Below are 27,988 nucleotides of genomic sequence, written 5' to 3' on the forward strand. Positions count from 1 at the left end.
GAAGTATACGGCATCCCTTAGTATGGAAATGACCCCAACCCTGAAGTATACGGCATCCCTTAGTATGGAAATGACCCCAACCCTGAAGTATACGGCATCCCTTAGTATGGAAATGACCCCAACCCTGAAGTATACGGCATCCCTTAGTATGGAAATGACCCCAACCCTGAAGTATACGGCATCCCTTAGTATGGAAATGACCCCAACCCTGAAGTATACGGCATCCCTTAGTATGGAAATGACCCCAACCCTGAAGTATACGGCATCCCTTAGTATGACCCTAACCCTGAAATGACCCCAACCCTGAAGTATACGCATCCCTTAGTATGGAAATGACCCTCCCTTAGTATGGAAATGACCCCAACCCTGTATACGGTATCCCTTAGTATGGAAATGACCCCAACCCTGAAGTATACGGTATCCCTTAGTATGGAAATGACCCCAACCCTGAAGTATACTGCATCCCTTAGTATGGAAATGACCCCAACCCTGAAGTATACGGCATCCCTTAGTATGGAAATGACCCCAACCCTGAAGTATACAGCATCCCTGTGTGAGTGTTACCCATGGACGGGGACGTACCTATGCAGAGGTGTGAGTAGAAGCCCTCGTTCTTGAGCATGATGAGTAGCGATCCCCAGCCCAGCAGCACAGCAGAGAACAGCAGGTTCTCTATGACCGCAGTCACCGCCATCCACCAGCGCCTACGGTAGGCCTGGGCCAGAGAAGGAGCCATCGCTGCTCTGGGGGGAGAGAGAGAGAGAGAGGTGGTAGAAATAGAAAGACAAGAGGAAGGGGAAGACAGGGGAGAGAGAGTTTAACGTTTAACAATCCTTTCTTAAAGACTGAAGTACTGCACACACTCTCCGTGCGGAACTTCAAGGTTGCATCAACAAACGTCAAAGGTCGACAAAAACTAAAAATACCTATCAAAGCAAGAAAGGATGTTTTTCTTTTTTAAGTGTGCAGCTGCTTTCCTCCTCACTTTCATCTGAGCTCAGAGAGCAACAAAACGGACGAGGACGGCAATATAAACCCTCTGTGGGATCCGACCACTGAGAGGTTGAGGTTAACCACACGACTGACTCGTCATCACCACCATCACGGCGACCACATCATTCTGGTTTCTGGAAGGAAGCGGTGCTGACTGGTTTCTCTGTCAATTCCGCTATAATCCCGAATGTGTTGACTTTCTATAAAACATATAGAATATATGCTCCCCCCTCCCTTAACATGACAGACTGGTGGTATGAAGACTTCGACAGACGGATGTAAAGGATCCAAGAGAAATTGAATTATTTCATTATGTTGCATAATGAATTGTGGAAACACTCTGAATGTAGACTATTCTTAGCAAAGTTAGCAAAACAACACACAGATCTGTCTGTAATGTAGTGCTGAGCGAATAACCGAAATGTTGGTTATTTATCATTATTGTTGGTTTCAATTATTTGAATTCCATTTAGTTATTTTATTTTTTGGGAGCTCAGTGCGCACAGTTGCCAGTTCCCCTAAAGATAAATCAGATCAAGCCCGAACTGTGCAATGTAGTAGGGAGTTTTAGTTTAGTGGAAAGAACTAACTGCCCTGAGGAGGGAGAGGAATAAGGGATTGGTGAAGATGAGAATAAAGGAGAGACAAAGATGAGAAAAGACCTGAGTGGTGAGTAGAGTAGTCACCCCTGAATTGACTGTCACCCAGATCAAGAATGTTGTAACCCACCAAGGAGCCTCTGGCCACTTACCAACTCCCTCCAACAACAGTCCAACCTCAACCCAGGAGGAGCCAATGCTCAAGTCTCATCGCCCAGTCCTACAGGCGTCGCAGTGGGTATACGGTTACCGGCAGTCTTTCAAGCATTGGTCAATGACACTCTTAGGGATATATTGAATCAGTTCCTCTTTGTTTACCTCGATGACATCTCGATCTTCGCCAAAACCCTTCCAGAACACATACTGCATGTCCACCAAGAGCTGAGACGCCTCCTGCAGGGTTGTTAACACAGTGTCCAAAGAAGGGCCAGAAGTATACAGAATGGTGCCGTCTGCGTAGAGGTGGATCAGAGACTCACCAGCAGCAAGAGCGGCATCATTTATGTATACAGAGAAGAGAGTCGACCCAAGAATTGAACCCTGTGGCACCCCCAAACAAACTGCCAGAGGCCCAGACAACAAGCCCTCCGATTTGACACACTGAACTCTATCAGAGAAGTAGTTGGTGAACCAGGCGAGGCAATCATTTGAGAAACCAAGGCTATCGAGTCTGCCGATGAGGATGTGGTGATTGACAGAGTCGAAAGCCTTGGCCAGGTCAATGAATACGGATGCACCGTATTGTTTCTTATCGATGGCGGTTAAGATATCGTTTAGGACCTTGAGCGTGGCTGAGGTGCACCCATGACCAGCTCTGAAACCAGATTGCATAGCGGGGAAGGTGGGGTGGGTTTCGAAATGGTCGGTAATCTGTTTGTTGACTTGGCTTTCGAAGACCTTAGAAAGGCAGGGTAGGATAGATATAGGTCTGTAGCAGTTGGGTCAAGAGTGTTCTCGCTTTGAAGAGGGGGATGACCGCAGCTGCTTTCCAATCTTTGGGAATCTCAGACGACACGAAAGAGAGGTTGAACAGGCTAGTAATAGGGGTTGCAACAATTTCGGCAGATCATTTTAGAAAGAAAGGGTCCAGGTTGTCTAGTCCGGCTGATTTGTAGGGGTCCAGATTTTGCAGCTCTTTCAGAACATCAGCTGACTGGATTTGGGAGAAGGAGAAATAGGGAAGGCTTGGGCGAGTTGCTGTCGGGGCTACAGTGCTGTTGACCGGGGTAGGGGTAGCCAGGTGGAAAGCATGGCCAGCGATAGAAAAATGTTTATTGAAATTCAAAATTATAGTGGATTTATCGGTGGTGACAGAGTTTCCTATCCTCAGTGCAGTTGGCAGCTGGGAGGAGGTGTTCTTATTCTCCATGGACTTTACTGTGTCCCAGAACTTTTTTGAGTTTGTGTTGCGGGAAGCAAATTTCTGCTTGAAAAAGCAAGCCGTGGCTTTTTAACTGCCTGTGTATATTGGTTTCTAACTTACCTGAGAAGTTGCATATCCCGGGGGCTGTTCGATGCTAATGCAGAACGCCAAAGGATGTTTTTGTGTTGGTTAAGGGCAGTCAGGTCTGGAGACTGCCCTTGTTCCTGGTTCTAAATTTCTTGAATGGGGCATGCTTATTTAAGATGGTGAGGAAGGCATTTAAAAAAAATAACCAGGCATCCTCTACTGATGGGATGAGGTCAATATCCTTCCAGGATACCCGGGCCAGGTCGATTAGAAAGGCCTGCTCGCTGAAGTGTTTCAGGGAGCGTTTGACAGTGATGAGTGGAGGTCGCTTGACCGCTGACCCATTACGGATGCAGGCAATGAGGCAGTGATCGCTGAGATCTTGTTTGAAAACAGCAAAGGTGTATTTAGAGGGCAAGTTGGTTAGGATGATATCTATGAGGGTGCCCGTGTTTACAGCTTTGGAGTGGTGCCTGGTAGGTTCATTGATCATTTGCGTGAGATTGAGAGCATCAAGCTTAGATTGTAGGATTGCTGGGGTGTTAAGCATGTTCCAGTTTAGGTCACCTAGCAGCACGAGCTCTGAAGATAGATGTAGGGCAATCAGTTCACATATGGTGTCCGGGGCACAGGGTGGTCTATAGCAGGCGGAAACGGTGAGATAATTGTTTTTAGATAGTTGGATTTTTAAAAGTAGAAGTTCAAATGGTTTGGGTACAGACTTGGATAGTAGAACAGAACTCTGCAGGCTATCTCTGCAGTAGATTGCAACACTGCCCCCTTTGGCCGTTCTATCTTGTCTGAAAATGTTGTAGTTAGGGATGGGGATTTCAGAGTTTTTTGATGGTCTTCCTAAGCCAGGATTCAGACACGGCTATGACATCCGGGTTGGCAGAGTGTGCTAAAGCAGTGAATAAAACAAACTTAGGGAGGAGGCTTCTAATGTTAACATGCATGAAACCATGGCTATTACAGTTACAGAGGTCATCAAAAGAGAGTGCCTGGGGAATAGGAGTGGAGCTAGGCACTGCAGGGCCTGGATTCACCTCTAAATCACCAGAGGAACAGAGGAGGAGTAGGATAAGGGTAGGGCTAAAAGATATGAGAATTGGTCGTCTAGGACGCCCGGAACAGAGAGTAAAAGGAGGTTTCTGGGGGCGATAAAATAGCTTCAAGGTATAATGTACAGACAAAGGTATGGTAGGATGTGAATACAGTGGAGGTAAACCTAGGCATTGAGAGATGATGAGAGAGATATTGTCTCTAGAAACATCATTGAAACCAGGTGATGTCATCGCATGTGTGGGTGGTGGAACTGAAGGGTTGGATAAGGTATAATGAGCAGGGCTAGAGGCTCTACAGTGAAATAAGACAATAAACACTAACCAGAACAGCAGTGGACAAGGCATATTGACATTAAGGAGAGGCATGGCTTAGCCGAGTGATCATAAGGGTCCAGTGAGTAGTGAGGTTGGTTGGGGTCATGGCAATTCAGACAGTTAGCCGGGCCATGGGTAGCAAGCTGGCAGAGGATGGAGGTCTGTTTTTAGTCACCTCGTGCGTTTCCGTCGGTAGATTAGCGGGCAGATAACATCGGTAGTCCAGTCGTGAAGGCCCGGTGGGGCTCCGCGTTGGCAGTAAAACGGGTCCGGATAGGTGATTGTAGCCCAGGAGTGGCTGATGGAACTCTTCAGCTGGCTAGCTCCGTAATAATTTATGTTTGCTCCGGGACCGACGTAAGCAAATAGTCACTCGGATAGCAGCTAGCTAGCTGCAAGATCCAGGTATAAATGTCCAGAGCTTGCGGTAGAAATCCAGGGATATGGAGAGAAAATAGGTCCGGTATGCTCTGGTCTGAGTTGCGTTGTACAAAACTGGCGATTAAAGACATTAATGACACTCAGTTGTGTCCTATTACTCATTATGATTTCCCTATTAAAGGGGGGGGGGGTTCTGTTTTCCTTTGCAGCTTTAATTGTCTCTGTGTTTGTTTCCTGAGTGAGTTTTCGAGACTTAGTGGGGGGTTTTCCCCAGTGTACTGTGATCCTGCGGCTACTGTTTATCAGTAAAGCATTTATGTCTATCCTTAACCACTGACTCCTCGTCTGGTCTCTTCCCTGCACCTGGGTCCAACCTCACCACGTCACATTGACCTTACCACTGTGTGCCTGACCTCATGCCGTGGACCTATCAGGTATCAGAGAGCAGGGACTGACACAAACACACACTCTGTTTTTTTGCAGGTGCCTATCGGCACACACATACGCACACAGCCTGACCTAGTTCGGGAGAGTTTAGCCTTGTGCAATGTGCCTTGTAAAAATGTAAATTCCAATGAGAAGAGTATAACTCCGGAGTATAACTCACAAAAAATGTATATGTTTACCTGTGGCCAATAGGCATGATGTCTGTATGCATAAAACAAATGGATGTTAGATGTATGTGTGAGTACATATAAGCACAGATAGAACAGTGAGACAGATATTTCTCCGGATGTATACACTTGAAGTATCCGCTCGGCGAAGATGCAACGAGATGGATTTTGGTCGGCATTCTGCTCATTTTCTCGTCAATGAAATATTTGATCTCAATTCAGTTTTCTGTTCCCTAAAACTAGAATCTGTTACGAAACAGAGTGGACTAAAGTTTTGTAGACTTTACCCTTTGCAAAAACAACAAAAAAACTACAAAAAAAAAATGTTGTTTAGAAGGAGAGCAAAGGCGAATTGAGTTATTGCACACACGCACTTCAGAGTAGGCGGTCCCTAACATACATATGCAAATGATTGTGAGAGCATGCCAATAGGATCTCGCTAGCTCTTGCTTGGCTCTGCCCACCACCTTCCTTGTTCTGCCCACTATGACTCATTTGTTCCCATTTGAAATGACCGGCTGTGGTCTTTCTTGGTTTAGTTATACAAAATGTTTGATATAAGTGTGAATAAATGCCAGTCTATCTGTGACTGTGTGTGTAGGTAAAGCAGGTTTGACTGAGGGTCTATTACCTCTCTTGAGCACAGGCCTGCATCCAGACTGGGACTTCGGCCAGCTGGGGCCAAAAATAGCTGCAGTGGTCACAGACCCAGTCCCACTTAACTACACCTGTACACTACATGGGAACACATCTATGTTGCACAGAATATCTGGTTATTACCATGACTGGAAAAGTGTTTAAAGAGAAACTTCACCCTTTTTCAACATGAAATTGGTCATCTCTAGCACCACCCTAACATCAAATCAAACTTGATTTGGCACATGCGCCAAATACAAGTGTGGACACCGTGAAATGCTTACTTACAAGCCCTTTACCAACAGTGTAGTTCAAGAAAGAGTTAAGAAAATATTTACCAAATAAACTAAAGTAAAAAATTATAAAAAGTAACACAATAAAATAACAATGAGACTATATTCAGGGGGTACAGGTTATTCGAGTAGCAGCAGTGTACAAAACAAATTGAGAGGGGGGTTGTAAATGTAAATAGTCTGGTGGCAATTTGATTAATTGTTCAGCAGTCTTGCAGGCTTGCGGGTAGAAGCTGTTAATGAGCCTTTTGGTACTAGTCTTGGCGCTCCGGTACCGCTTGCCGTGTGGGTAGCAGAGAAAAACTATATGACTTGGGTGACTGGAGTCTCTGAACGTTTTTGGGGCCTTCCTCTGACACTGTCTAGTGTATAAACTCAGCAAAAAAAGAAACGTCCCTTTTTCAGGACCCTGTCTTTCAAAGATAATTCGTAAAAATCCAAATAACTTCACAGATCTTCATTGTAAAGGGTTTAAACACTGTTTCCCATGCTTGTTCAATGAAACGTTACCAATTAATGTTCATTAATGCACCTGTGGAACGGTCGTTAAGACACTTAACAGCTTACAGACGGTAGGCAATTAAGGTCACAGTTATGAAAACTTAGGACAGTAAAGAGGCCTTTCTACTGACTCTGAAAAACACCAAAAGAAAGATGCCCAGGGTCCCTGTTCATCTGCATGAACGTGCCTTAGGCATGCTGCAAGGAGGCATGAGGACTGCAGATGTGGCCAGGGCAATAAATTGCAATGTCCATACTGGGTGATGCCTAAGACAGCGCTACAGGGAGACAGGACGGACAGCTGATCGTAAGCTTACAAAGATAGAAGAAAATATATTTTTTTCCGATGGCATCATCCGGAGACACTGATGACATCATCGGGTGTGAATCATGTGATTTTAGCCAACTATGAGCAGGCAAAGATGACTTACTACCACATCTATATGACATAAGGATATTGTATCTGGAATGTGCTCATACTGAAACAAAACAGAAAAAAAACAACATGTAATTTAACCTTTTATTTAACTAGGCAAGTCAGAAAAAAATCTTATTTACAATGACGGCCTACACCGGCCAAACCTGGACGACGCTGGGCCAATTGTGCGCTGCCCTATGGGACTCCCAATCATGGCCGGTTGTAATGCAGCCTGGATTCAAACCAGGTGACGCCTCTAGCACTGAGATGCAGTGCCTTAGACCGCTGCGCCACTCGGTAGCCCAACATGGGAAAGTGTGAGACTTTGACCTCTAACCTCTGACCTCTCTGCTCCTCCCTCAGCTGAAACTTGTGTCCCCTCAGTTTTAGTTGTACGTCACTAATATAAAAATGGCAAAAAAACATTCAAATTATTGAGTGACAGCTTCGTGAAAAATCTGTATCTCCACTGCGCTGTATCGACAAGCGGCGCAAGGAGAATGTCTCCATAGCCCTCTCCACCTCCGAGTGTTCCTGAAGGTCTTTGAACAAGAGGAGGCGGCCATGTTAGCCTAGAATCCTACCCTAAGCCGTAAGGTTTTCAGTCCAAAAACGTTATTTTAATAGCAACCGGTTCATACTGGTTTTCGTGGTTGTAAATGGAACTGTACGTATTGGAAACGTGTTTATTGTCGGCCTGGTATTGCTCAATTGATTACGTGGGTCGAATATGACCCACAGAAGTGTATTGTGCCATATCACAACGTGTTGCTGTACTCATGAGCGGAATGGTTTTCCATTTTTGAAGTGGACCTTTAACTGGTCTATTTGTGTGGAAAGACAGCTGTGCGTGGCTGCATCTCATTGTAGTAAGCTGTGTTCTGGCTATTTGGATCTCCATTCACCTCTTTGATTACTGTGTTCACTACACCCGCACTAACATCTGCCAAAATATGTGCATGTGACCGATAACATTTCATTTGATTCAAAAGAAAGTTGGAAAGCATCATTAATAAGAAATCCAGCAAATCTTTTAGAGGAACAGTGGAAGTTGATAAAGATCTTCTTTATTGGTAAACGTAATAGTAAAGAAGCACTTATCACCTTCCACTGTTCCTCCAAGAGTTTCTGGATTTCCAATTCCTGCTGTAGACACCAGCGAAGGCAGAGTAAATACACAATATGTTAACACTGGCACCACCATTCACTGGCCATGTCATGAACAGATCAGTCCACCAACACCAACTAACTGTGAAGTGTGTCGAGAGAGATATGACGTCATAGGTTTGCATCACAACCAAGTATGTGGCCCTGGTTGATTGGTGCTGTTGGCATGGTTATAGGTTGATTTACTACTACTAGTAATATGGAGTCCACATGGATGGTCACAGATCTCTTAAAACCAGGGGTGGTAAAACCGCCCCACCTCTCTTTCTACTCTCTCTCTCTGTCACTCATTCTCAGCTGTTGCCCCTAGTGCGGCCAGTCACTTGACCTCTCCTCGTGCTCCCCTGTGTGCGCACTAACAGCTGCGTCCAGGTGACACTGGTGGTGCCACCTTTTACGTGGACAGCGCATGGAATGCCCGTTGCCGCGTTCAAAACTGGACCGATTTCCAATTATACAAAGTTGACTATAAATAATGTACTGGTCACCCTCCATTATACTACTCTTATGGCTAAACGACACCTGAAACGTGTCAAGAACAAATTTGTGATATAATTAGCGTCAAACATACTAGTGTCAACATAATAACTTTAGCATTGTTTAAACTGATATAAAATCATCCTTGTCACTCTGTCTACACAAAAGGCATGTACATTAATAGGAAAACAAATTAAAGACAGTCAAATAAAGAATGAAATAGAATGAGGGAAAAAAACAAATATTCAAAAGACGTCTTGTGCCATGTGCGTAAAGTCAAATTCCTCTTACCACAGACACAAAAGATTAACATTTCTGAACATGCAAAACCCCAAAATATGACAGAAATTACTTACTTCAGACGATAATCCCTGAAAGAATCGATATCTATGATAAATGGTTTATTTCCCGTCTTTAGTGGGGGAAAAAAGTGGGATTTAAACTGTTCATGTGTTGCTATAACACGTTATAGTCAGTTACTGTGAGTCTTGTGAAACTTCACTTTCCATTCGGTTAGTTCCTCGTCACAACTTCACTACATCTGCATGACTTTAAACCCCTCCTCTCGCCTTCCAACGGTCTATATAAATGGACCCCCCCACCCCCCAAAGAAAAAACACACACACAGCAACGAGTTTCCACTTACGCATGCACGCCCAGCTGTCAGTGGTACTTTACAGCTGTCAAATCTTCAAACCCTGCTCTACTGCGCCACCTTGCGGCGATATAAAAAAATATATATATAAAAACAGCCTGTTTTTCTTGGTGAGGTTAGCCAACATCAGCGTTACCCAATGCAGGCTGTTTTTTTGCCCTAGCACTACACAGTGGATTGAAATACCCAACTCGTCAAGCTTAGAGTTGGGGTCAAAACCTCGGTCAAATTAGCAACCACAGAAACGTGCATTTAAATTAACAATTTTATTGTTATCCCATAAAGCATTTTCCATATTTCAAATAGCAGTAATGTGGCAGACAGCAATGGAACAATTTACAATAAACAAAATACATTCCCACTTTAATTCAGTCAAAATTAAATATTGTAAAAAGTTCCAATTACTCCACTCAATGTTTATTCCTTTGAAGTTGTTAATTTAAGAATTATTTTGCTTATTGGTTTCAGATGAAGACAGAGAGCACTGGCAGAACGCTAGTAGAGAAACAGAGATGGAAAGAAAAGAGACCTCTCCTCTCAGCAGCTCTCCCTCATCCCTAATCCCCCTTTTCCACTCCTCTCATTCTTACACCTATTAATGATTTTTATAATAACCCTTTACTACAAAAAAAGAAAAGAAATTGCACCCCTAATTCTTTACAGGCACAGTAGGGGTACTACAGATGCCACAGCAACAATTAATCAGAATTACCATAGTAGTTATATCAATCATAATAAACAAAAAACAATGTTGCAGGGGGGGGGGTTGCAAATTTGGTGTGTAGTCAATAAAACACAAGTGTTCCCAGCCCTAACAAACCCACTACTATAGGGGAAGTGGTATTGGTGTCCACATAAGCAGACTACACAACTTTGTACCTTTAGTTCATGGTGTGATGTCACAGTGGCTGTTAAGACTATCAAAACACATGGTCAACTAGTAGAATGGTAGAGTAGCCTAGCTGAAATATGATGCAATTTCTCAGCCCGACAACAATGTCAGAGATGTTGGAGCCTTCCGGAGAGGCAAGTCTACGTGAGGATTGTGACAGAACTTTAAGGACGCAGCTGAAATCGTGTGGAGGACATCAGAACGAATCTGGTAACGCAAAAAGATGCCAAGCCTGCACCTAAAGCCCATTACTACCCAACCTGGACAGTTCTAGTATAGAGCAACGGTCAGCGTGTTTGAGGAGGATGTGTTTGAGCAAGGCACAGCGCAGAATCGCTAATCTTGATCACATAATGAGTAGTTATTTAGAATGCAAGGTGATTTGGAGATCAGTGATTCTGAGCAGTCCATCTGCAATGTACCAGTAGTCAATCTCAAACATGCATGATGATAAAGAAGACAAAAGGGTATTATGTCATAAAGAGTAGCCAACCTTAATCAGAACCATACATGGAGGCAACATCCATTCTGTAGCAAAGAAGTTAGTCATAGAAAAATCTGACACAAATCAAAAAAAGAAAACAATTCCGTGTCGTTAATAAATACGAATAGTGCAGTGAAAACGAACAAAAAATCTTTTACTTTTCAAAATTCAGCTTTGCCAGCCCATAACCCTAAGAAATACACATTAAAGAAGTACTCTGCTGTCCTCTTCTCTAGACACAGTTTGATGAGACCTAAATTAAATCAAATATTAATTAATTATTGATTGATTTCTGAAGCTGGCTGGAATGTCAGTGTGTGGCCAGTCTGACTGATGCTGGAAGATTCTTCAGCTTTCCCTTTCCATCCAGTCATCCCTCCATTCCCTAGACTGGACTGAAGAAGCTGCTTTCTCTCTATCTTCCAGGTAGAGAAACTGGAATGAAATTATTAAATACTATCTTATGTTAGAAATCATCTATAGACAGGAATTTACCTTTCAAAATTGAATAAATATGCAGGAGAGAGTTCAAGACACAAGCAACAGCCATATTCAATCAAATCCGCTAAACAAGCTTTCTGGGGAGAAGTTAAATTGAAAAAAAATAAACACTCATTCTGAGCGGCCAGAAAGATAGTTTGAATCAACTACAAAGTTGCGTTTCTTCTCTGCTTTGTCCCACATTGTAAAAATGGTGTTGTCAAGGAGCTACGTGAACCCAAACGTGCGTTCTTTCTGCACAAGAGGAATGGTATTTTCAAGACCTATTCCGGCAATGTTAAACCAGGCATGATTAAATAGTACCTTGAGTTTTGTAAAATCCCTCACTTACGGTCAGGGCCCGTATTAAAAAAGTCAGAGTGCTGAGCTAGGTTGTATCAGCTCCCTCCTCTTCACTTCCTCTCACTGTCTCAGATTGTTCACCTTTCATCCCTGGCTTTATCCCTCTAAAAATGTATTTTAATGTTTTCCTTTCCCTGCACTCCATCTTCACCTCAACTTGCTCCCCTATTTATTTTATAGTTCCTTCCCCAAACCCCTCCCACCCCCTCTTCTCCCGTTCACTCATAAAACATGTTAGTAATATCAGAGTCCAGGCTGTAAATCCAGACCAGTAGCGGGAACGACATTAAAACAAACGACCAGGACACGCCCTTGAACGCCCTGCTCACGGCAGCGGTCATGCCCCCTGGCCCTTGACCCCTCCGCCGGCGCTCCCGCTCCTCCTCCTGGCGCTCCACGTTGGTACCTGGCTCGATCCAGTTCCGGGCCAGGAACTTAAGGGCCTCGTCCATAAAGATGACAGGCAGGGACATCTTGAGGACCACAACCCACTGTGGCCATGACAGGGGGCGGATCTGGAACACCACCTGGATGGGAGAGAAGGGAAGGGAGAGAGGGGAGAAAAGGCAAGGGAAAGAGGGGAGAAGGCAGGGGAGAGAGAAGGCAAGGGGTGGTTAAACAATGAGATATTGGAGGAGCACAATGTAACACACAGGCACTTCATTGTCCAGTAGAGGTCATTTTGGCACTTAAATTCAGTGAAGTCTTAGTCCCATTTTTTTGGCATTTGAATAATGATTTAGTCTGTCAAAATAATGAAAACAATGGGACCAAAAAAAAGAAACATCCTCTCACTGTCAACTGCGTTTGTTTTCAGCAAACTTAACATGTGTAAATATTTGTATGAACATAAGATTCAACAACTGAGACATAAACCGAACAAGTTCCACAGACATGTGACCAACAGAAATTGAATAATGTGTCCCTGAACAAAGGGTGGGGGGTCAAAATCAAAAATAAGTTTGTAATCTGGTGTGGCCACCAGCTGCATTAAGTACTGCAGTGCATCTCCTCCTCTTGGACTGCACCAGATTTGCCAGTTCTTGCTGAGAGATTTTACCCCACTCTTCCACCAAGGCACCTGCAAGTCCCCGGACATTTCTGGGGGGGAAAATGCCCCTAGCCCTCACCCTCCGTGCCAACAGGTCCCAGACGTGCTCAATGGGATTGAGATCCGGGCGCGTCGCTGGCCATGGCAGAACACTGAAATCCCTGTCTTGCAGGAAATCACACACAGAACGAGCAGTATGGCTGGTGGCATTGTCATGCTGGAGGGTCATGTCAGGTTGAGCCTGCAGGAAGGGTACCACATGAGGGAGGAGGATGTCTTCCCTGTAAAGCACAGCGTTGAGATTGCCTGCAATGACAACAAGCTCAATCCGATGATGTGACACACCCCCCCAGACCATGACGGACCCTCCACCTCCAAATCGATCCCGCTCCAGAGTACAGGCCTCTGTGTAATCCGACCATCACCCCTGGTGAGACAAAACCGCGACTCATCAGTGAAGAGCACTTTTTGCCAGTCCTGACTGGTCCAGCAACGGTGGGTTTGTGCTCATAGGCTCAAATGTTGTTGCCGGTGAGGACCTGCCTTACAACAGGCCTACAAGCCCTGTCCAGCCTCAGCTTATTGCGGACAGTCTGAGCACTGATGGAGGTATTGTGTGTTCCTGGTGTATCTCGGGCAGTTGTTGTTGCCATCCTGTACGTGTCCAGCAGGTGTGATGTTCGGATGTACCGATCCTGTGCAGGTGTTGTTACACGTGGTCTGCCACTGCGAGGACGATCAGCTGTCCGCCCTGTCTCCCTGTAAGGCTGTCTTAAGCGTCACCCAGTACAGACATGGCAATTTATTGCCCTGGCCACATCTGCAGTCCTCATGCCTCCTTGCAGCATGCCTAAGGCACGTTCACACAGATGAGCAGGGACCCTGGGCATCTTTCTTTTAGTGTTTTTCAGAGTCAGTAGAAAATGTATGCCAGATGAACGAACACACACTTACAGGCAGGGGGTCAACGTAGAGGATGAGGAAGTGGAGCGCCATGGAGAGACAGATAGCTCCCACCAGCCAGGGGTTGGACCAAGGAGGCATCTTCAGCAGGGACTGGTTTTCTGACAGACTGAGGACAAGGACACACACAGCGGAGCTCAGAAATGGACCAGTACAAACTCATAAGATGCCAATAGAATATTGATATTAACACAGAGCTCTGGATATCAGTACAAAGTCAGATGTCAGTAAAATACCCACACATATACTAAATAATCTGATAAAAATCTGTACTCTATTGAATAGGCATGCATATCAAGATCTTTTTTGTGTGTTTAATTTGATGTAAACATTTATGTCTGATTGAAAAGAGCAAAGGTGGACTACAAATGCAATAGAACTGAATGAACCGTACAGTCAATATTCATACATGTAGACTAATAAATAGAAATGTTACTGTACGAGAACTAAAAACCTGTTCTGTGTCGCGTCACAAATAATCATCTCTGTGACCGATGCTAAGTACCGCAAGGAATTGTTGGGAGTTGCAGTTTTAGTAGCGTACCTGTTGAGGGCATTACACATCTCTATGGTAACGAGCACGGACAGGGCCATGGTCATGGGGTAGGGCGACTCAAACACTGAGCACTGCACCCCCGCAAACTCCCCGTGGCCTTCACTGCACTGTAGATAGTGGGACTAAGAGGAGGAGAGAAAATAGAGCAAAACATTTTTTTTTAAAGAGCGAGATGGGTAGTGAGTGAGAGGTCAGAGACCTCGTTAAAGTAAGAGAAGTGAGAGAGAGGGACGTGTTCTTACCAGTTGGTAGAAGGAGAGTTTGGGTCCGTCGTGTGCTGCCATGAACCACCAGGCAGCAGCTCCTACTGTGGCCGCTCCCACGTAGCCTGAGAGAGAAGTCAAAGGTTAGATGTGTATATTCTAGAATCCCAGCTGATATTGTGACGTAAAAATACAAAACCCCTGTCTGTTCATAATCTATAGCCTCACAATGTAGTGTCTGCCATAGATATAGATATACTAGATTTACTCACATCCGACAATGAGGTATCTGCAGAAGAGCCAGCCAGAGATGAGTGGCTCCTTGGGGGAGCGTGGGGGGCGGGACATGATGTCCAGGTCAGGGGGGTTGAAGCCCAGGGCGGTGGCCGGGAAGCCGTCTGTCACCAGGTTGACCCACAGCAACTGGACTGGGATCAGGGCTTCGGGCATACCCAGCGCAGCCGTCATGAAAATACTGGAGGGGAGAGGGTCAGAGTGAAGGAGGGATACACTACTATTTTCCCTCAAATTAATCCCTTCAACCATCCCTCCTTTTAAAATGTTCCTTCTCCCTATTGTCACCTGACCTAAAGAGTACTCCTCTCCTAAATGTCCACCACTGTTCTGTTAACCTTCCCCTTTATTTATAACTAACCCCACCACCCTCTCCCCTCCCCGTTTCCATCCCCCTCTCCACCATACAACCTCTCCTATAAACGTTTCATTTTGTTAGATGGCTTTCCCTCCCTCTCCTCTAATCCATCCCTCTCCTCTAATCCATCCCTCTCCTCTAATCCATCCCTCTCCTCTAATCCATCCCTCTCCTCTAATCCATCCCTCTCCTCTAATCCGTCCCTCTCCTCTAATCCGTCCCTCTCCTCTAATCCGTCCCTCTCCTCTAATCCGTCCCTCTCCTCTAATCCGTCCCTCTTGTCCCCCTATCCTCACCAGACAACCTCTCCTATGTTGGAAGAGATGAGGTATCGGATGAACTGTTTCATGTTGTTGTAGATGGCTCTGCCCTCTTCTACAGCCGCTACGATGGTAGAGAAGTTATCATCAGCTAAGATCATCTCGGAGGCGGACTTGGCCACAGCCGTGCCTGAACCCATGGCGATACCGATCTCTGCCTTCTTCAGGGCTGGCGCGTCATTTACTCCATCACCAGTCTGGGGGAGAGTGGGATGGAGGGATGGGAGGGGGCAAGAACAGGCGAGGAGTCAAAACAAGGGAGGAAAAGCATGAAAGGCCCCACACAATGCAAACATGCCTTTTTAAGTGTCACAAAGTAGAGCCCTAGACAGGGACCCTGTTGCCAGAGATACACTAAACACACAGCCCCCCCCTCACCATGGCTGTGATGTCATCAAGGCTCTGTAGGTACTCCACGATACGGCTCTTGTGTGTGGGTTCCACGCGGGCGAAGCAGCGTCCGGTACGACAGGCCTGCCTCTGGAGGTGGGGGGGCAGCTCGTCAAACTCCCTCCCAGTCAGGCCCCCTGAGAACGGGTCGTCCCTGCCCGCCTCCTCCTCCTCCTCCGTGATGATGCCCACGCGGCGACAGATGGACATGGCCGTGCCCTTGTTGTCACCTGGGGGGGACGTGAGTTTAGAGGCAAGACGTTAGAGATGACACCTAGCAGGCAAAACGGTTTGAAATTGCGTTATTAGGCAGGTACCAGTATCGTGATACTCGATAGTGTCGTGGCAACAAAACAAAAAACACAAAGCGGATTTAACTTAGAGGGAAAAAAATCCATAATATCACATTTATTTAATTTTCCAAGTTAAAGCAAACCATATTTGACATACAGCAGCTTTTGAAAATGACAAAAAAAAGTTCGGTCTGCATCGTGTATTCATTTTTGCCATTGAATAAAAAAATATTGCAATACTGCTATCGTCCCGGCCTTTCACGTTATAATATCATTTTAAGGTAGACGAGTGAGAGGCTAGAAATTCTGTTCAGTTGACTTTATTGAATCCCCTCAGATTATGTGTCTTGCATCTCCCCATCCAACAAACATGTATCACAACACAACAAACAACCGAGGGAGTGTGTGCGAGGCGTGTCATACCCGTGATCATGATGACCCGGATGCCAGCCTGTCGACACATGCGGACCGCACCAAGTACTTCCTTCCTGGGGGGGTCCAGCATCCCCACGCAGCCCACGAAGGTCAGGTCCGACTGGGGGGGGGACATTGTTGTTTATTTAACGATAATCAAATAAAACGGTATTTGAAGTGCCTTTAAAATCCACAACACACTTTATAGTCAAAAATCAATAAAAGAGATTCATAAAAAGTGCATAATAACACAAAGGATGAAATAATCCTAAAAAACACTCACCTCATAGTCGGCGAAGGTAGCAGAGTTCTCCAGGTTGAGGGAGCGTATCTCGGGGGGTGAGTCCCGGGTCGCCATGGCGAGGCATCGGAGGGTGTCCCGCCCCGTGGCCCACTCCCTGACGGTCCCCTGGAGCTGCTCCCGCCCCGCTGGTGTCATGGGCACTCGCGCGCCCCCGTTCACCCGGATCCAACGGCAGCGCTCCAGCACGCTCTCCGGAGCTCCCTGGGAGAGAGAAGACAAGTTGATACAAAGTGAGGAGAGTGATAGAGAAAGAGCTCAGAAGAAAGAAACGCTTAAGGAACAGAAACGACAAGAAAGAACAGAGAGAGGAGAGAGCTGACCTTGACAAACATCTTGGCCCCCGTGGCAGAGCGGCTGAGCTTGTTGGGAGAACAGAACACTGACATGGACTTCCTGTCACGAGAGAACTCCAACGTCAACTCCTTCCTCATCAACTGTTTAATCACCTGATGGAGAGGATAGAGGGAGGGAGAGAGGAGATATCATTCAATCATCCTGCCAGGAGGTAAATTAGGTCAGCACGTCTCAAATGGTACACACAGATTTTTCAAAAGTACGGACACAGATTTTTATTTTTATTTTAGACACACACCGAGCAGCAGGCAGTAGCTCTCTCGACAGCGGACAGTCCTCGGAGGTCTGTGTCGAACACGTTCATCTTCTCCACCAGACAGCACAGAGCCGTCTCTGTGGCTTCGCCTACCTTCTCATACACACCCTTAGACTGGGGGGGGGGGGACACCCACAGGTTAAGGGTCAGCAAGGATATTATTTGAATGTATTATTCCAAACAGATGCTACTGGACTGGAACAAAAAAAAGTAGCTCTCCAGGACTAGAACTAAGAAGTGTCTGTCCATGTACATTTGTATGTATCATGGTGTGCAGGGCAGAGCCGTGGTTATATATGGCGTGCAGGGCAGAGCAGTGGTTATATATGGCGTGCAGGGCAGAGCAGTGGTTATATATGGTGTGCAGGGCAGAGCAGTGGTTATATATGGTGTGCAGGGCAGAGCAGTGGTTATATATGGTGTGCAGGGCAGAGCAGTGGTTGTATATGGTGTGCAGGGCAGTGGTTGTATGGTGTGCAGGGCAGTGGTTGTATGGTGTGCAGGGCAGTGGTTGTATGGTGTGCAGGGCAGTGGTGTGCAGGGCAGTGGTTGTATGGTGTGCAGGGCAGTGGTTGTATGGTGTGCAGGGCAGTGGTTGTATGGTGTGCAGGGCAGTGGTTGTATGGTGTGCAGGGCAGTGGTTGTATGGTGTGCAGGGCAGTGGTTGTATGGTGTGCAGTAGTTATGGTGTGCATGGCAGGGCAGGGGTTATGGTGTGTAGTGTAGTAGTTATGGTGTGCATGGCAGGGCAGGGGTTATGGTGTGTAGTGGTTATGGTGTGTAGTGTAGTAGTTATGGTGTGCATGGCAGGGCAGGGGTTATGGTGTGTAGTAGTTATGGTGTGCATGGCAGGGCAGGGGTTATGGTGTGCATGCAGGGGTTATGGTGTGTAGTGGTTATGGTGTGCATGGCAGTGAGCAAAGTGGGCTGGCACTGTTCTTACCTCGTTGTAGTCCAGAGAGGAGTCGTTACACAGCGCACAGATAGAGGCCATCTCCACCAGGCCCTCATACTGACTACACTTCACTATCGTTTCATCCTTATACCTGGGGAAGAGAAAGAAAGAAAGAAAACGAGAGAGAAAGAGAAAGAACAAGGAGAAGAGTTAAAGGTGGATATGGAAGATGACATGGGGAGAGATAATAGGGAGAGAGGGTAAGAGGGTAAGAGAGAAAGGGGAAAGAGTGAGACGTAAGGGATTGTGAAAAGCCAGAAGAGGGGGAGAATGAGACCAGAGAAAGAAGTAGAGGGGAACCAAATGTTAGAAAGATAACATTTCTCAGCATCTTAAAGGTCCAGTGCAATCAGAAACGTGATTCATCTGTAATATATATATATTTCCACACGGAGGTTGAAATAAAACAGAACTTGTGAAAAATTATCATGTCCAATTGACAAGACTGCCTAAAATGTCAGCCTATTTTGGTGGGATAGAGTTTTGGCCAGCCTGGTGGCATCACCAGGCAGTAAATTAGTTAATAGACCAATAAGAAAGAGTTCCAAACCCCTCTGCCAATAACAGGTAGTTTTCAGTTTTCCCCTCCCCACTCAGACAGTCCTAGCAAAATTGGGGATGAGTGATTCGTCATGACATCTAGTGCTTTCAAGACAACTGGAAACTCCAAAGAAACGGTCAAATCATGACCTCCCTGATCTTCAGGTCAGAATTTCAGAGCTCTAGAAAGATGAGTTTCTGGCATGGAATTTCATGTTGGATGACCATTCAAAGCAATTCTTCCCAGTCGGGGCTCGTTTTGTTCCCGAGTTCCGTTGTCTTGAACGGACTGAAGTCCGATATTTCCAAGTTCCCATTTGTTTTGAACATGGCAATCATCAGTTAAGGGTTAAAAGGTTAAAGGCACTCACACTTCCCCTTCCGGGGCGTAAGTCGATCCGGTCACCGAAAACTCACTCAGGGCGCATCGCTCCCCTGACACACTGTCCACAACAAATATCTACACACACATGCAGATACAGACAGACTGGGTTAGAAAATACACCCTCATTGTCACAATCAGTTAGGTTAGGTCAGCATCAGGCTGAGTGTCTGTCAATCAACATGCCAAACCATTCCACTTTCAGGTCAGCTCCAGGGAACCAAAAGTAGTTACTCATCACCTCTCGCATCTCTATTTTTCCCCCCTCTCTCTCTCCCTCCCTCTCTCACCCGGTGGACAGACATCTGGTTGGTGGTGAGGGTGCCAGTCTTGTCGGAGCAGATGACAGAGGTGCAGCCCAAGGTCTCCACAGAGGGCAGACTGCGGACGATGGCATTCTTCCGAGCCATGCGTCTGGTCCCCAGAGCCAGGCAGGTGGTGATCACAGCGGGTAGGCCTGTGGGCGAGCAAGATTGAATAGGGTGAAGGGACAGTTAAATATATGGTTCCATAATGGTTCTTCCGAGTCATGTAACAAAAGTACACTGGCTGATCAATCTATTTATCGAGTTAAGAGCCTACATGGACACAGAGAGGAGCTGTCTTGAGAGAATTCATTTTAGTTTAGATTGCTCAGAATAGAATAGAATTGACTCATGCTCTACTTTGTGTGTGTCACATGGAGGCAGAGAAGGAAATAAAAGAGAGATAGGAAAGAGAGAGGTGGTGGTTGGTCCCACAACGTACCCTCAGGGATGGCAGCTACAGCCAGTGCCACAGCAATCTTGAAGTAGTAGACGGCCCCTCTGAGCCAACTGCCACCGTGGACCGGGTCATTGAAATGGCCCACGTTGATACCCCACACTGCCACACAGATCACTGTGATCACCTAAAGGGAGGGAGAGAGCCTGTAATCACAACACTGCCACACAGATCACCTAGAGGGAGGTAGAGAGCCTGTAATCACAACACTGCCACACAGATCACTGTGATCACCTAAAGGGAGGGAGAGAGCCTGTAATCACAACACTGCCACACAGATCACTGTGATCACCTAAAGGGAGGGAGAGAGCCTGTAATCACAACACTGCCACACAGATCACCTAAAGGGAGGGAGAGAGCCTGTAATCACAACACTGCCACACAGATCACCTGATCATAACCTAAGGGAGGGAGAGAGCCTGTAATCACAACACTGCCACACAGATCACTGTGATCACCTAAAGGGAGGGAGAGAGCCTGTAATCACAACACTGCCACACAGATCACTGATCACCTAAAGGGGGAGGTAGACACAGATCACTGCCTGTAATCACAACACTGCCACACAGATCACTGTGATCACCTAAAGGGAGGGAGAGAGCCTGTAATCACAACACTGCCACACAGATCACTGTGATCACCTAAAGGGAGGGAGAGAGCCTGTAATCACAACACTGCCACACAGATCACTGTGATCACCTAAAGGGAGGGAGAGAGCCTGTAATCACAACACTGCCACACAGATCACTGTGATCACCTAAAGGGAGGGAGAGAGCCTGTAATCATAACACTGCCACACAGATCACTGTGATCACCTAAAGGGAGGGAGAGAGCCTGTAATCATAACACTGCCACACAGATCACCTAGAGGGAGGGAGAGAGCCTGTAATCACAACACTGCCACACAGATCACTGTGATCACCTAAAGGGAGGGAGAGAGCCTGTAATCACAACACTGCCACACAGATCACTGTGATCACCTAAAGGGAGGGAGAGAGCCTGTAATCATAACACTGCCACTCGCAATTTTTTAAAACACTTTTATTTGATTTAACTAGGAAAGTCAGTTAAGGAACAATACAGCTGACAGATTAAATAAAATAAATTAGGAAAAGAAAGTGAAGGAAAGTCCTTGTACCTTGGACAGCTGTTCTCCAAACTGGTCCAGTTTCTGCTGCAGTGGTGTTCTCTCTGGGTCTGTAGCAGCCATCTCGTCGCGAATCTTCCCGATCTCAGTCTGCACCCCTGTAGCTACCACCACACCTATAGCCCTGCCCGCCGCAATGTTGGTGCCCTGGAAGAACAATGATACAAAGCAATGTGTTGGTACACTCTTAACTACAACAGGAGTTTGATATGAAAAGCAGCATACTTTTCCAGATCAAATAGAAACACGAGTCGAGAAAAAAAAAAACATGGGGATTACAGTCAAACAAGAGCAGAATGAAGTCTTTTCAACCAGAAATACACAATGTATTTTCAACATTTTGTCAAAGACATTTAAAACCACAAAGAAGTGTTTCCAACGTCTCGTGCTCATTGGGTAGATGTATTATAAATCACTAATTGTGTTCTGACTATGTAGGTGGTGTGCGGGCGGGGGGGGGCAACAACATGCATCTCACACATTCGGTATCGTTTAGTGATATACAGAACAGAATCCGTATGTGGGGGTAGGTCTAGTACCAACACCGCCCTCGATGGTCCAGTTCGATGGCTCCACTATGAGTACATTGACCTGGAAGACAGTGGTCTTGAAGCTCGTTCACCTGGCTCTTCAGAAGTGCATGAGGAGCACTTTAGTAGGTTACATCACGCAGTATTATTGTGTGTTTTTGTACGTGTCCTGTGCAAACAATGCGAGTGATGTTTTATTCAACAAACGGTTGAGTCACACCTTTCAACACTCACATCAAAGCATCACAGTGCACACACACACAGTCCTGAGTTCTGGTTCCTCTCTCACACCATATCTCCCATTAGATCAATAAAACACACACACACACACACACAAATGCGCACCTTTTAGCTTGATGCCTTAATCCCACGTGCTGTGCTGGTCTATTTCTAATCAGATAATGACCCCCCCACCACCACCACCACCACACACTCTCTCCCACCCACTTACAGAGAACAGCATGTTTTTCTTGTCCTGGTTGACGGCTCGCGGGTCAGGCACTGGGTCTGTGTGTTTGATCACAGACACCGACTCCCCCGTCAGGATGGACTGGTCCACTCGCAGTGTGGTGGAGCGGATGGAGGTCAGCCGGATGTCTGCTGGGACTTTATCACCCACTGGGGGAAAACGGGGCGGAACAGGGAGGTGATGGTTCAAGTCTTACATTGCAGAAATATGTGGACACCCCTTCAAATTAGTGGATTTGGCTAGATCAGCCACACCCATTGCTGACAGGAGTATAAAATTGAGCACAAGCCATGCAATCTCCATAGACAAACACTGGCAGTTGAATGGCCCATACTGAAGAGCTCAGTGACTTTCAACGTGGCACCGTCATGGGACGCCACCTTTCCAACAAGTCAGTCTGTCAAATTTCTCCTCTGCTAGAGCTGCCCCAGTCAACTGTAAGCAAGCAGACACCTCACAAGTCCTCAACTGGCAGCTTCATTAAATAGTACCCGCAAAACACCAGTCTCAACATCAGTGAAGAGGCAAGCAGGATGCTGACCTTTAGGCAGAGTAGCAAAGAAAAAGCCATATCTCAGACTGGCCAATAAAAATAAAAGATTAAGATGAGCAAAAGAACATAGAGCATGGACAGAGGAACTCCCGGATCCCGGAGTCACCTCTTCACTGTTGACTTTCAGAATGGTGTATTGCGGTACTATTTAATGAAGCTGCCAGTTAAGGACTTGTGAGGCATCTGTTTCTCAAACTAGACATCCTAATGTACTTGTCCTCTTGCTCAGTTGTGCACTGAGGCCTCCCACTCCTCGTTCTATTCTGGTTAGGGCCAGTTTGCGCTGTTCTGTGAAGGGAGTAGTACACAGCGTTGTACGAGAGCTTCAGTTTCTTGGCAAGATCTCACATGGAATAGCCTTTATTTCTCAGAACAAGAATAGACTGATGCGTTTCAGAAGAACATTTTTTGTTTCTGGCCATTTTGAGCCTGTAATTGAAACCACAAATGCTGATGCTCCAGATACTCAACTAGTCTAAAGGAGGCCAGTTTTATTGCTTCTTTAATTAGCACAGAAGCTTTCAGCTGTGCTAACATAATTGCAAAAGGGTTTTCTAATGATAAATTAGCCTTTTAAAATGATAAACTAATACAACGTGCCATTGGAACACAGTAGTGATGGTTTCTGATAATGGGCTTTTGTACACCTTCGTAGATATTTCATAAAATAATCAATAGTTATTTACAACATTAACAATGTCTACACTGTAATTCTGACCAATTTGATGTTATTTTAAATAAATAAGGGATTTTCTTTCAAAAACAAGGACATTTCTAAGTGACCCCAAACTTTTGAATGGTAGTGTATATAAAACATACTTGGTAGCAGTTTAAAAAAGGTGAGTGGACATCCTCCCTTTATAGTGGACCTTTGTCCAGCTACTGTATTTAAAACAAGTTGTTTCAACTTGTGTATATTTCCACAACGAAGCCATACAATTTCTTAGAACAATGTAGAATGCAAACAGGGTCAAGTTAACATACTGAATTTAGCAAAGATGGGATGGGTCTACATTTTGTTATTTAGTTTCTGTAAGCTGTTTAACAAACTATAATGGACTAACATTGGAATTGGAGTTGATTCCAAGGCAATACATAAAAGACCGTAAATACACAACTTAAAGCAACCACATATTTCGCCATGGAGCACGTTTCTGATTGGCCAGTGAGGGGCCAAGTCGACACACCCTAAACTTGTTTATTCCTAAAAACCCAGCCCTTTATAGCGCCCATGCCAGCAAACAGCGTCGATAATTATGGTTGTGAAAATAGCAAAAATATTTGACACAGCCAGCGCTTAGATTGACCGTTGTGTTAAGTTTGTTCTAATACAACCCATATTATAATACAACCCATACTAAACTAAAGCCCATAGACTTATCATCTTATTTCCACACAACTGCTGTTTTGTATATTTATGACCTGTCAATCAACCAAATTCATTGATAAACATCTCAAACCCTGCAAGATCATTGGCTCAGACGGATAGACAGGCAGCGATGTGATGATTGATGCGATAAACAGTGTGTTACGTTTTTTTTAACAATCCTCCATGGATGATTCCCAAATGGCACTCTATTCCCTAGCCCTGGTCAAAAATAGCACACTATAAAAGGGAATAGGGTGCCATTTGGGATGCATCCCCCAGTGTTCCGCTGTGTAAACTGTGATTGGTGTCACAAAGTTCCCATGCTCTTTAAGCCAAACATCGCCACTGTGAATCTCTCGGAGTCACACACAAATAAAAAACTCAAATCCCATTTCCTCTGTTACTTCTTTGAAGCTCTAAGAATAGAAACGGAGCGCCTTGAGGATTCGACAATTGGGGCGGTCTTAACCCTTTGAGCTGTGTTGTCGCTAAAAGTCACAGAAATTTGAAACTGACCCCCAAACCGCATTTTCAGTCAGATATCTGTAAAAAGTTTAATTGAGAAAATATTTGGAAAAGGTTAGCGTCGCTGAACCAGTCTGGCCTCATTCCCAGAGCTTATCAAGATGCAGGGATATTGGGTATTGTAGGCCTCTTCGGATATCACATCAACTGACAGCACCTTGATTAAATTATTAATTTCCCATAAAACCTTTCTTTGATTTCCATGATGATGCGAGAGGGCAAATATCCAACCCATACAGATAAAAACATGTACCTAAAAAAAAATATTTTGGGAAATTTAAACAACTCGGTCAATAATAGAACAATTTGGGTATGAGATTTACTTAATGGGTATGGGATTTGTAGTTTGTTTCCCCCTACACACCTGCCACCTTCACTGTGTCTCCACTCCCCAGGTACAATGTATAGAACACTAGGGACCTTTCAGGAGTTACAGATTTTGTAGTTTTTCCCCCTACCTGCTATAGTACCTCAATATCATAGGTGTTTTTTTGGGAGAGTTGCTGTTCTTCTTTCCATTATTGGAGGACTTCTAATATAAAGAACACTTAGGCCCCAAGACTAGAGGATGGTGGGATTTTTCTGCCTACCTGCTATAGTACCTCAACAATGTTATCAGTTACAGTGTAGAACACTGTGGTCCCTAGAGGACTCTGGGATTTGTAGTTGTTCTGCCTACCTGCCACCTCCACTATGTCCCCAGGTACGAGGTCCTTAGCCCGGACCCTCTGGACACTCTTCCTGTCCTGTCGGTACACCTTCCCCATCTCAGGCTCATACTCCTTCAGCGCCTCGATCGCGTTCTCAGCATTACGCTCCTGGAAACACACACACACACACGTGAATGAACACACATCGTCACACATTAATAAACTTGTTTATGCATGAACACACACACACTTAGGAAGGAACACGCACTAATGCAACATGTCAAAACACTGACTTTACCTGCCACACCCCGACGATAGCGTTGGCGATGAGGATGAGGAGGATGACGAAGGGTTCCACGAAGGCTGTGATGGTCCCCTCTCCTTCCTCGAACCAGGCAAGAGTCTTGTCAGAAGAGAGAGAGAGAAGAGAGAGGTTAAAGAGGAACTTGTTTTCAACAACCAAGAGAGTATGTGACAGAGATGGTAATACTGTGAGGATATAAAGAATGAATAGTAATGCTCAGAGCAAAATATTGAAATAGCTATAAACATACGTCTGACTGGCTTTGGGTAGGCTCTGACTTAGTCATATACAGTAAAGCTACAGTATTTACGATAGTGTTTGTTCAGGTTGTCTTTGTGTGTGTGTGTGTGTGTGTGTGTGTGTGTGTGTGTGTGTGTGTCCTTACGAAGGAGATGCAGGCAGCCAGCAGAAGAATCCGAACCAACAGATCCTCAAACTGTTCCAGGACCAGCTCCCATAGCGACTTCCCTGGAAACACAGATATGGAAAGAATGTAAATGCAGGGGACAGAGAGAGAGAGAGCGACCGGAGAGAGAGATAATGAACATCTTACCTTCTTCTGCCGGTAACTCTGCATCATGGAGTTCAGAAATCCAGAGAGAAAGAGAGATTGTTATAAACATAGCAATAACATTGCTATTATCAGCCATCATCAATATCATCTTCACATTACTAAATATAGGCCTAACTTGGGTGTCATTACTTTGTAATAATCATTGAAACAATTGATTACTGGTGAGAGTAAAAGGGGTCAAGGGTTAAGGATTAGGAGCGAAGGGTTTGGGCTGTATCCCAAATGGCACCTATTCCCTACATTGGTCAAAAAATAGTGAACTGAGTCCTATAGGCGCTGGTCAAAAGCAGTGCACTACATAGGTAAGTGTCATTTAGGTCACGAACTAGGACATACCGTTTGGGCCCCATCTCTCCTTGCTCTTCCTCAGCTGTTCACAGCTCAGGCCTGTCGACTCATTCACACAGAAATACCCCAACACCTCCTCGACGGTCTTAGTATGGGCATTGTCCATCCCTGAAGGAGAGCGGGATAGAGAAGCGGGGTGGAGACGGGGGAGTCAAAGAGAGAGAGTGTGACGGTGGATACACAACACATCAGTAGGCCTACATAACATTAACTCTTAACTACTGAAAATAAAATGGAGGGGGAGGGTATTGTGTACTCTCCATTCTATTCATGATCTCACTGCACTGAATGAAACATGACCACAATATGGTGACCGACTTGATGCTGTAAATACCGATAATGTTGAGACCGAGATAACCGCCTGGGGACATTACAAAACGAGCCTAGATAGTGAATCAGATGCACCTGTTGCATGTAAATTAGGTTGATTTACAGCACCTGTTCAGGAGGGGGTTCAACACATGACACAATAAACTTCGTAACATCATAATATACTGGAACCGTGAATTCTCCGTCGCGTTGTGCTAAATGCACCCATCGATGGTTCGAAGAAGATACAATGTCAGAATCTCAGAATGTTAGCGACAGAATCATCTTCGCAGCATCCGACGCAGAGCTCAAGTGAGCACGCAGACACGGGTCAAGTGTTTGTCAACCACTCTCACATTATTTTACAAATAAAACAAAAGCAATGAATGTCGTGTGTTTGTTGACATACAACGATAAAGTCTTGTTGGCCGAGCTTTTAAATATCTGCATTGAAGGTAAATGTCCTACTTCCAGTCCGAGTCGCTGAGACGCCTTCAATATGCTAACATTTGCTAACTGGCGTTCTCAGAATCGGTACCTAGCGAATAATCCTGTTTGCACGGGACGTTTACGGTCAATTCATTTAGGGAGACTTACCAGTACACTACGTATCCCGGTATTGCGTTGACTAACAACTAATTCCGAAACGTTGAGTAAATAACACAATATCAAAACAAATAGGATTAGAAAACCACAAAAAGAAAATTCCCACGACGAATTGAGAAATCGATCTAACGTTACATTAACTGCCTGACTATCTCTCCCATTGAATCACTAGCTAACGTTACGTCCTGGAAAATTATAAGGAAGGCATTTTCAGAGAATAACAGTAATTTTCTTCCGGTACAACTAAGATTTGTTGGAGCCGTATTCCCCTACTTTTATATTTGATTACAACACCGATGTCGTGCGCTTTAATCCACCCGCTATGTCACAGCTATCTAAATAGCCTTCGCTTTATTTAATGCTAGGCCACAGAATTACACCGTTGTGCATCAGTGGCAGAAATCGTAGGAGCAGAAGTTAGGCCAAT

The 27,988-nt window shown here is 45.3% G+C and overlaps 2 protein-coding genes across 2 annotated transcripts in view; both read right to left on the reverse strand.

Moving 5' to 3' along the window:
- Window positions 1-9,453, reverse strand: part of LOC118362969 (large neutral amino acids transporter small subunit 3-like) — a 34,946-nt gene extending 25,493 nt beyond the window's left edge. Inside the window, exons 1-2 of the mRNA XM_035743726.2 lie at window positions 9,265-9,453; window positions 583-743 (exon numbers count right to left, since the gene is read on the reverse strand). Coding sequence (XP_035599619.2) covers window positions 583-736 — 154 coding nt within the window. The 5' untranslated portion in view covers window positions 737-743; window positions 9,265-9,453. The remainder of the gene's footprint in view (window positions 1-582; window positions 744-9,264) is intronic.
- A 361-nt stretch (window positions 9,454-9,814) lies between these two features.
- LOC118362971 (sarcoplasmic/endoplasmic reticulum calcium ATPase 2-like) lies at window positions 9,815-27,956 on the reverse strand. Its single transcript, XM_052486641.1, has 23 exons — window positions 27,553-27,956; window positions 26,635-26,754; window positions 26,278-26,295; window positions 26,110-26,192; window positions 25,719-25,823; window positions 25,450-25,588; window positions 22,306-22,472; window positions 21,316-21,471; window positions 20,163-20,304; window positions 19,706-19,872; window positions 19,405-19,493; window positions 18,482-18,584; window positions 17,521-17,652; window positions 17,249-17,374; window positions 16,908-17,129; window positions 16,634-16,745; window positions 15,906-16,147; window positions 15,504-15,724; window positions 14,828-15,030; window positions 14,595-14,680; window positions 14,341-14,474; window positions 13,788-13,905; window positions 9,815-12,309 (listed from the first exon to the last, which is right to left on the reverse strand). The coding sequence occupies exons 2-23, from the start codon at window positions 26,750-26,752 to the stop codon at window positions 12,001-12,003; spliced, it is 3,192 nt and encodes a 1,063-aa protein (XP_052342601.1). The 5' UTR covers window positions 26,753-26,754; window positions 27,553-27,956; the 3' UTR covers window positions 9,815-12,000.
- Between the last annotated feature and the right edge of the window lie 32 nt (window positions 27,957-27,988).

Source organism: Oncorhynchus keta, chromosome 29, assembly GCF_023373465.1.
Source record: "Oncorhynchus keta strain PuntledgeMale-10-30-2019 chromosome 29, Oket_V2, whole genome shotgun sequence".
Lineage (NCBI taxonomy): Eukaryota > Metazoa > Chordata > Actinopteri > Salmoniformes > Salmonidae > Oncorhynchus > Oncorhynchus keta.

What these genes read in the sequence shown, in the direction of transcription:
- LOC118362971 (XM_052486641.1), bottom strand. Translation starts at nt 26,752, where the DNA reads ATGGACAATGCCCATACTAAGACCGTCGAGGAGGTGTTGGGGTATTTC. An exon ending in TTGGAGAACAGCTGTCCAAG is followed by an intron (nt 20,305 to 21,315) that starts GTACAAGGACTT and finishes CCCTCCCTTTAG; the next exon opens with GTGATCACAGTGATCTGTGT. An exon ending in TTGATGACATCACAGCCATG is followed by an intron (nt 15,725 to 15,905) that starts GTGAGGGGGGGG and finishes ACTCTCCCCCAG; the next exon opens with ACTGGTGATGGAGTAAATGA.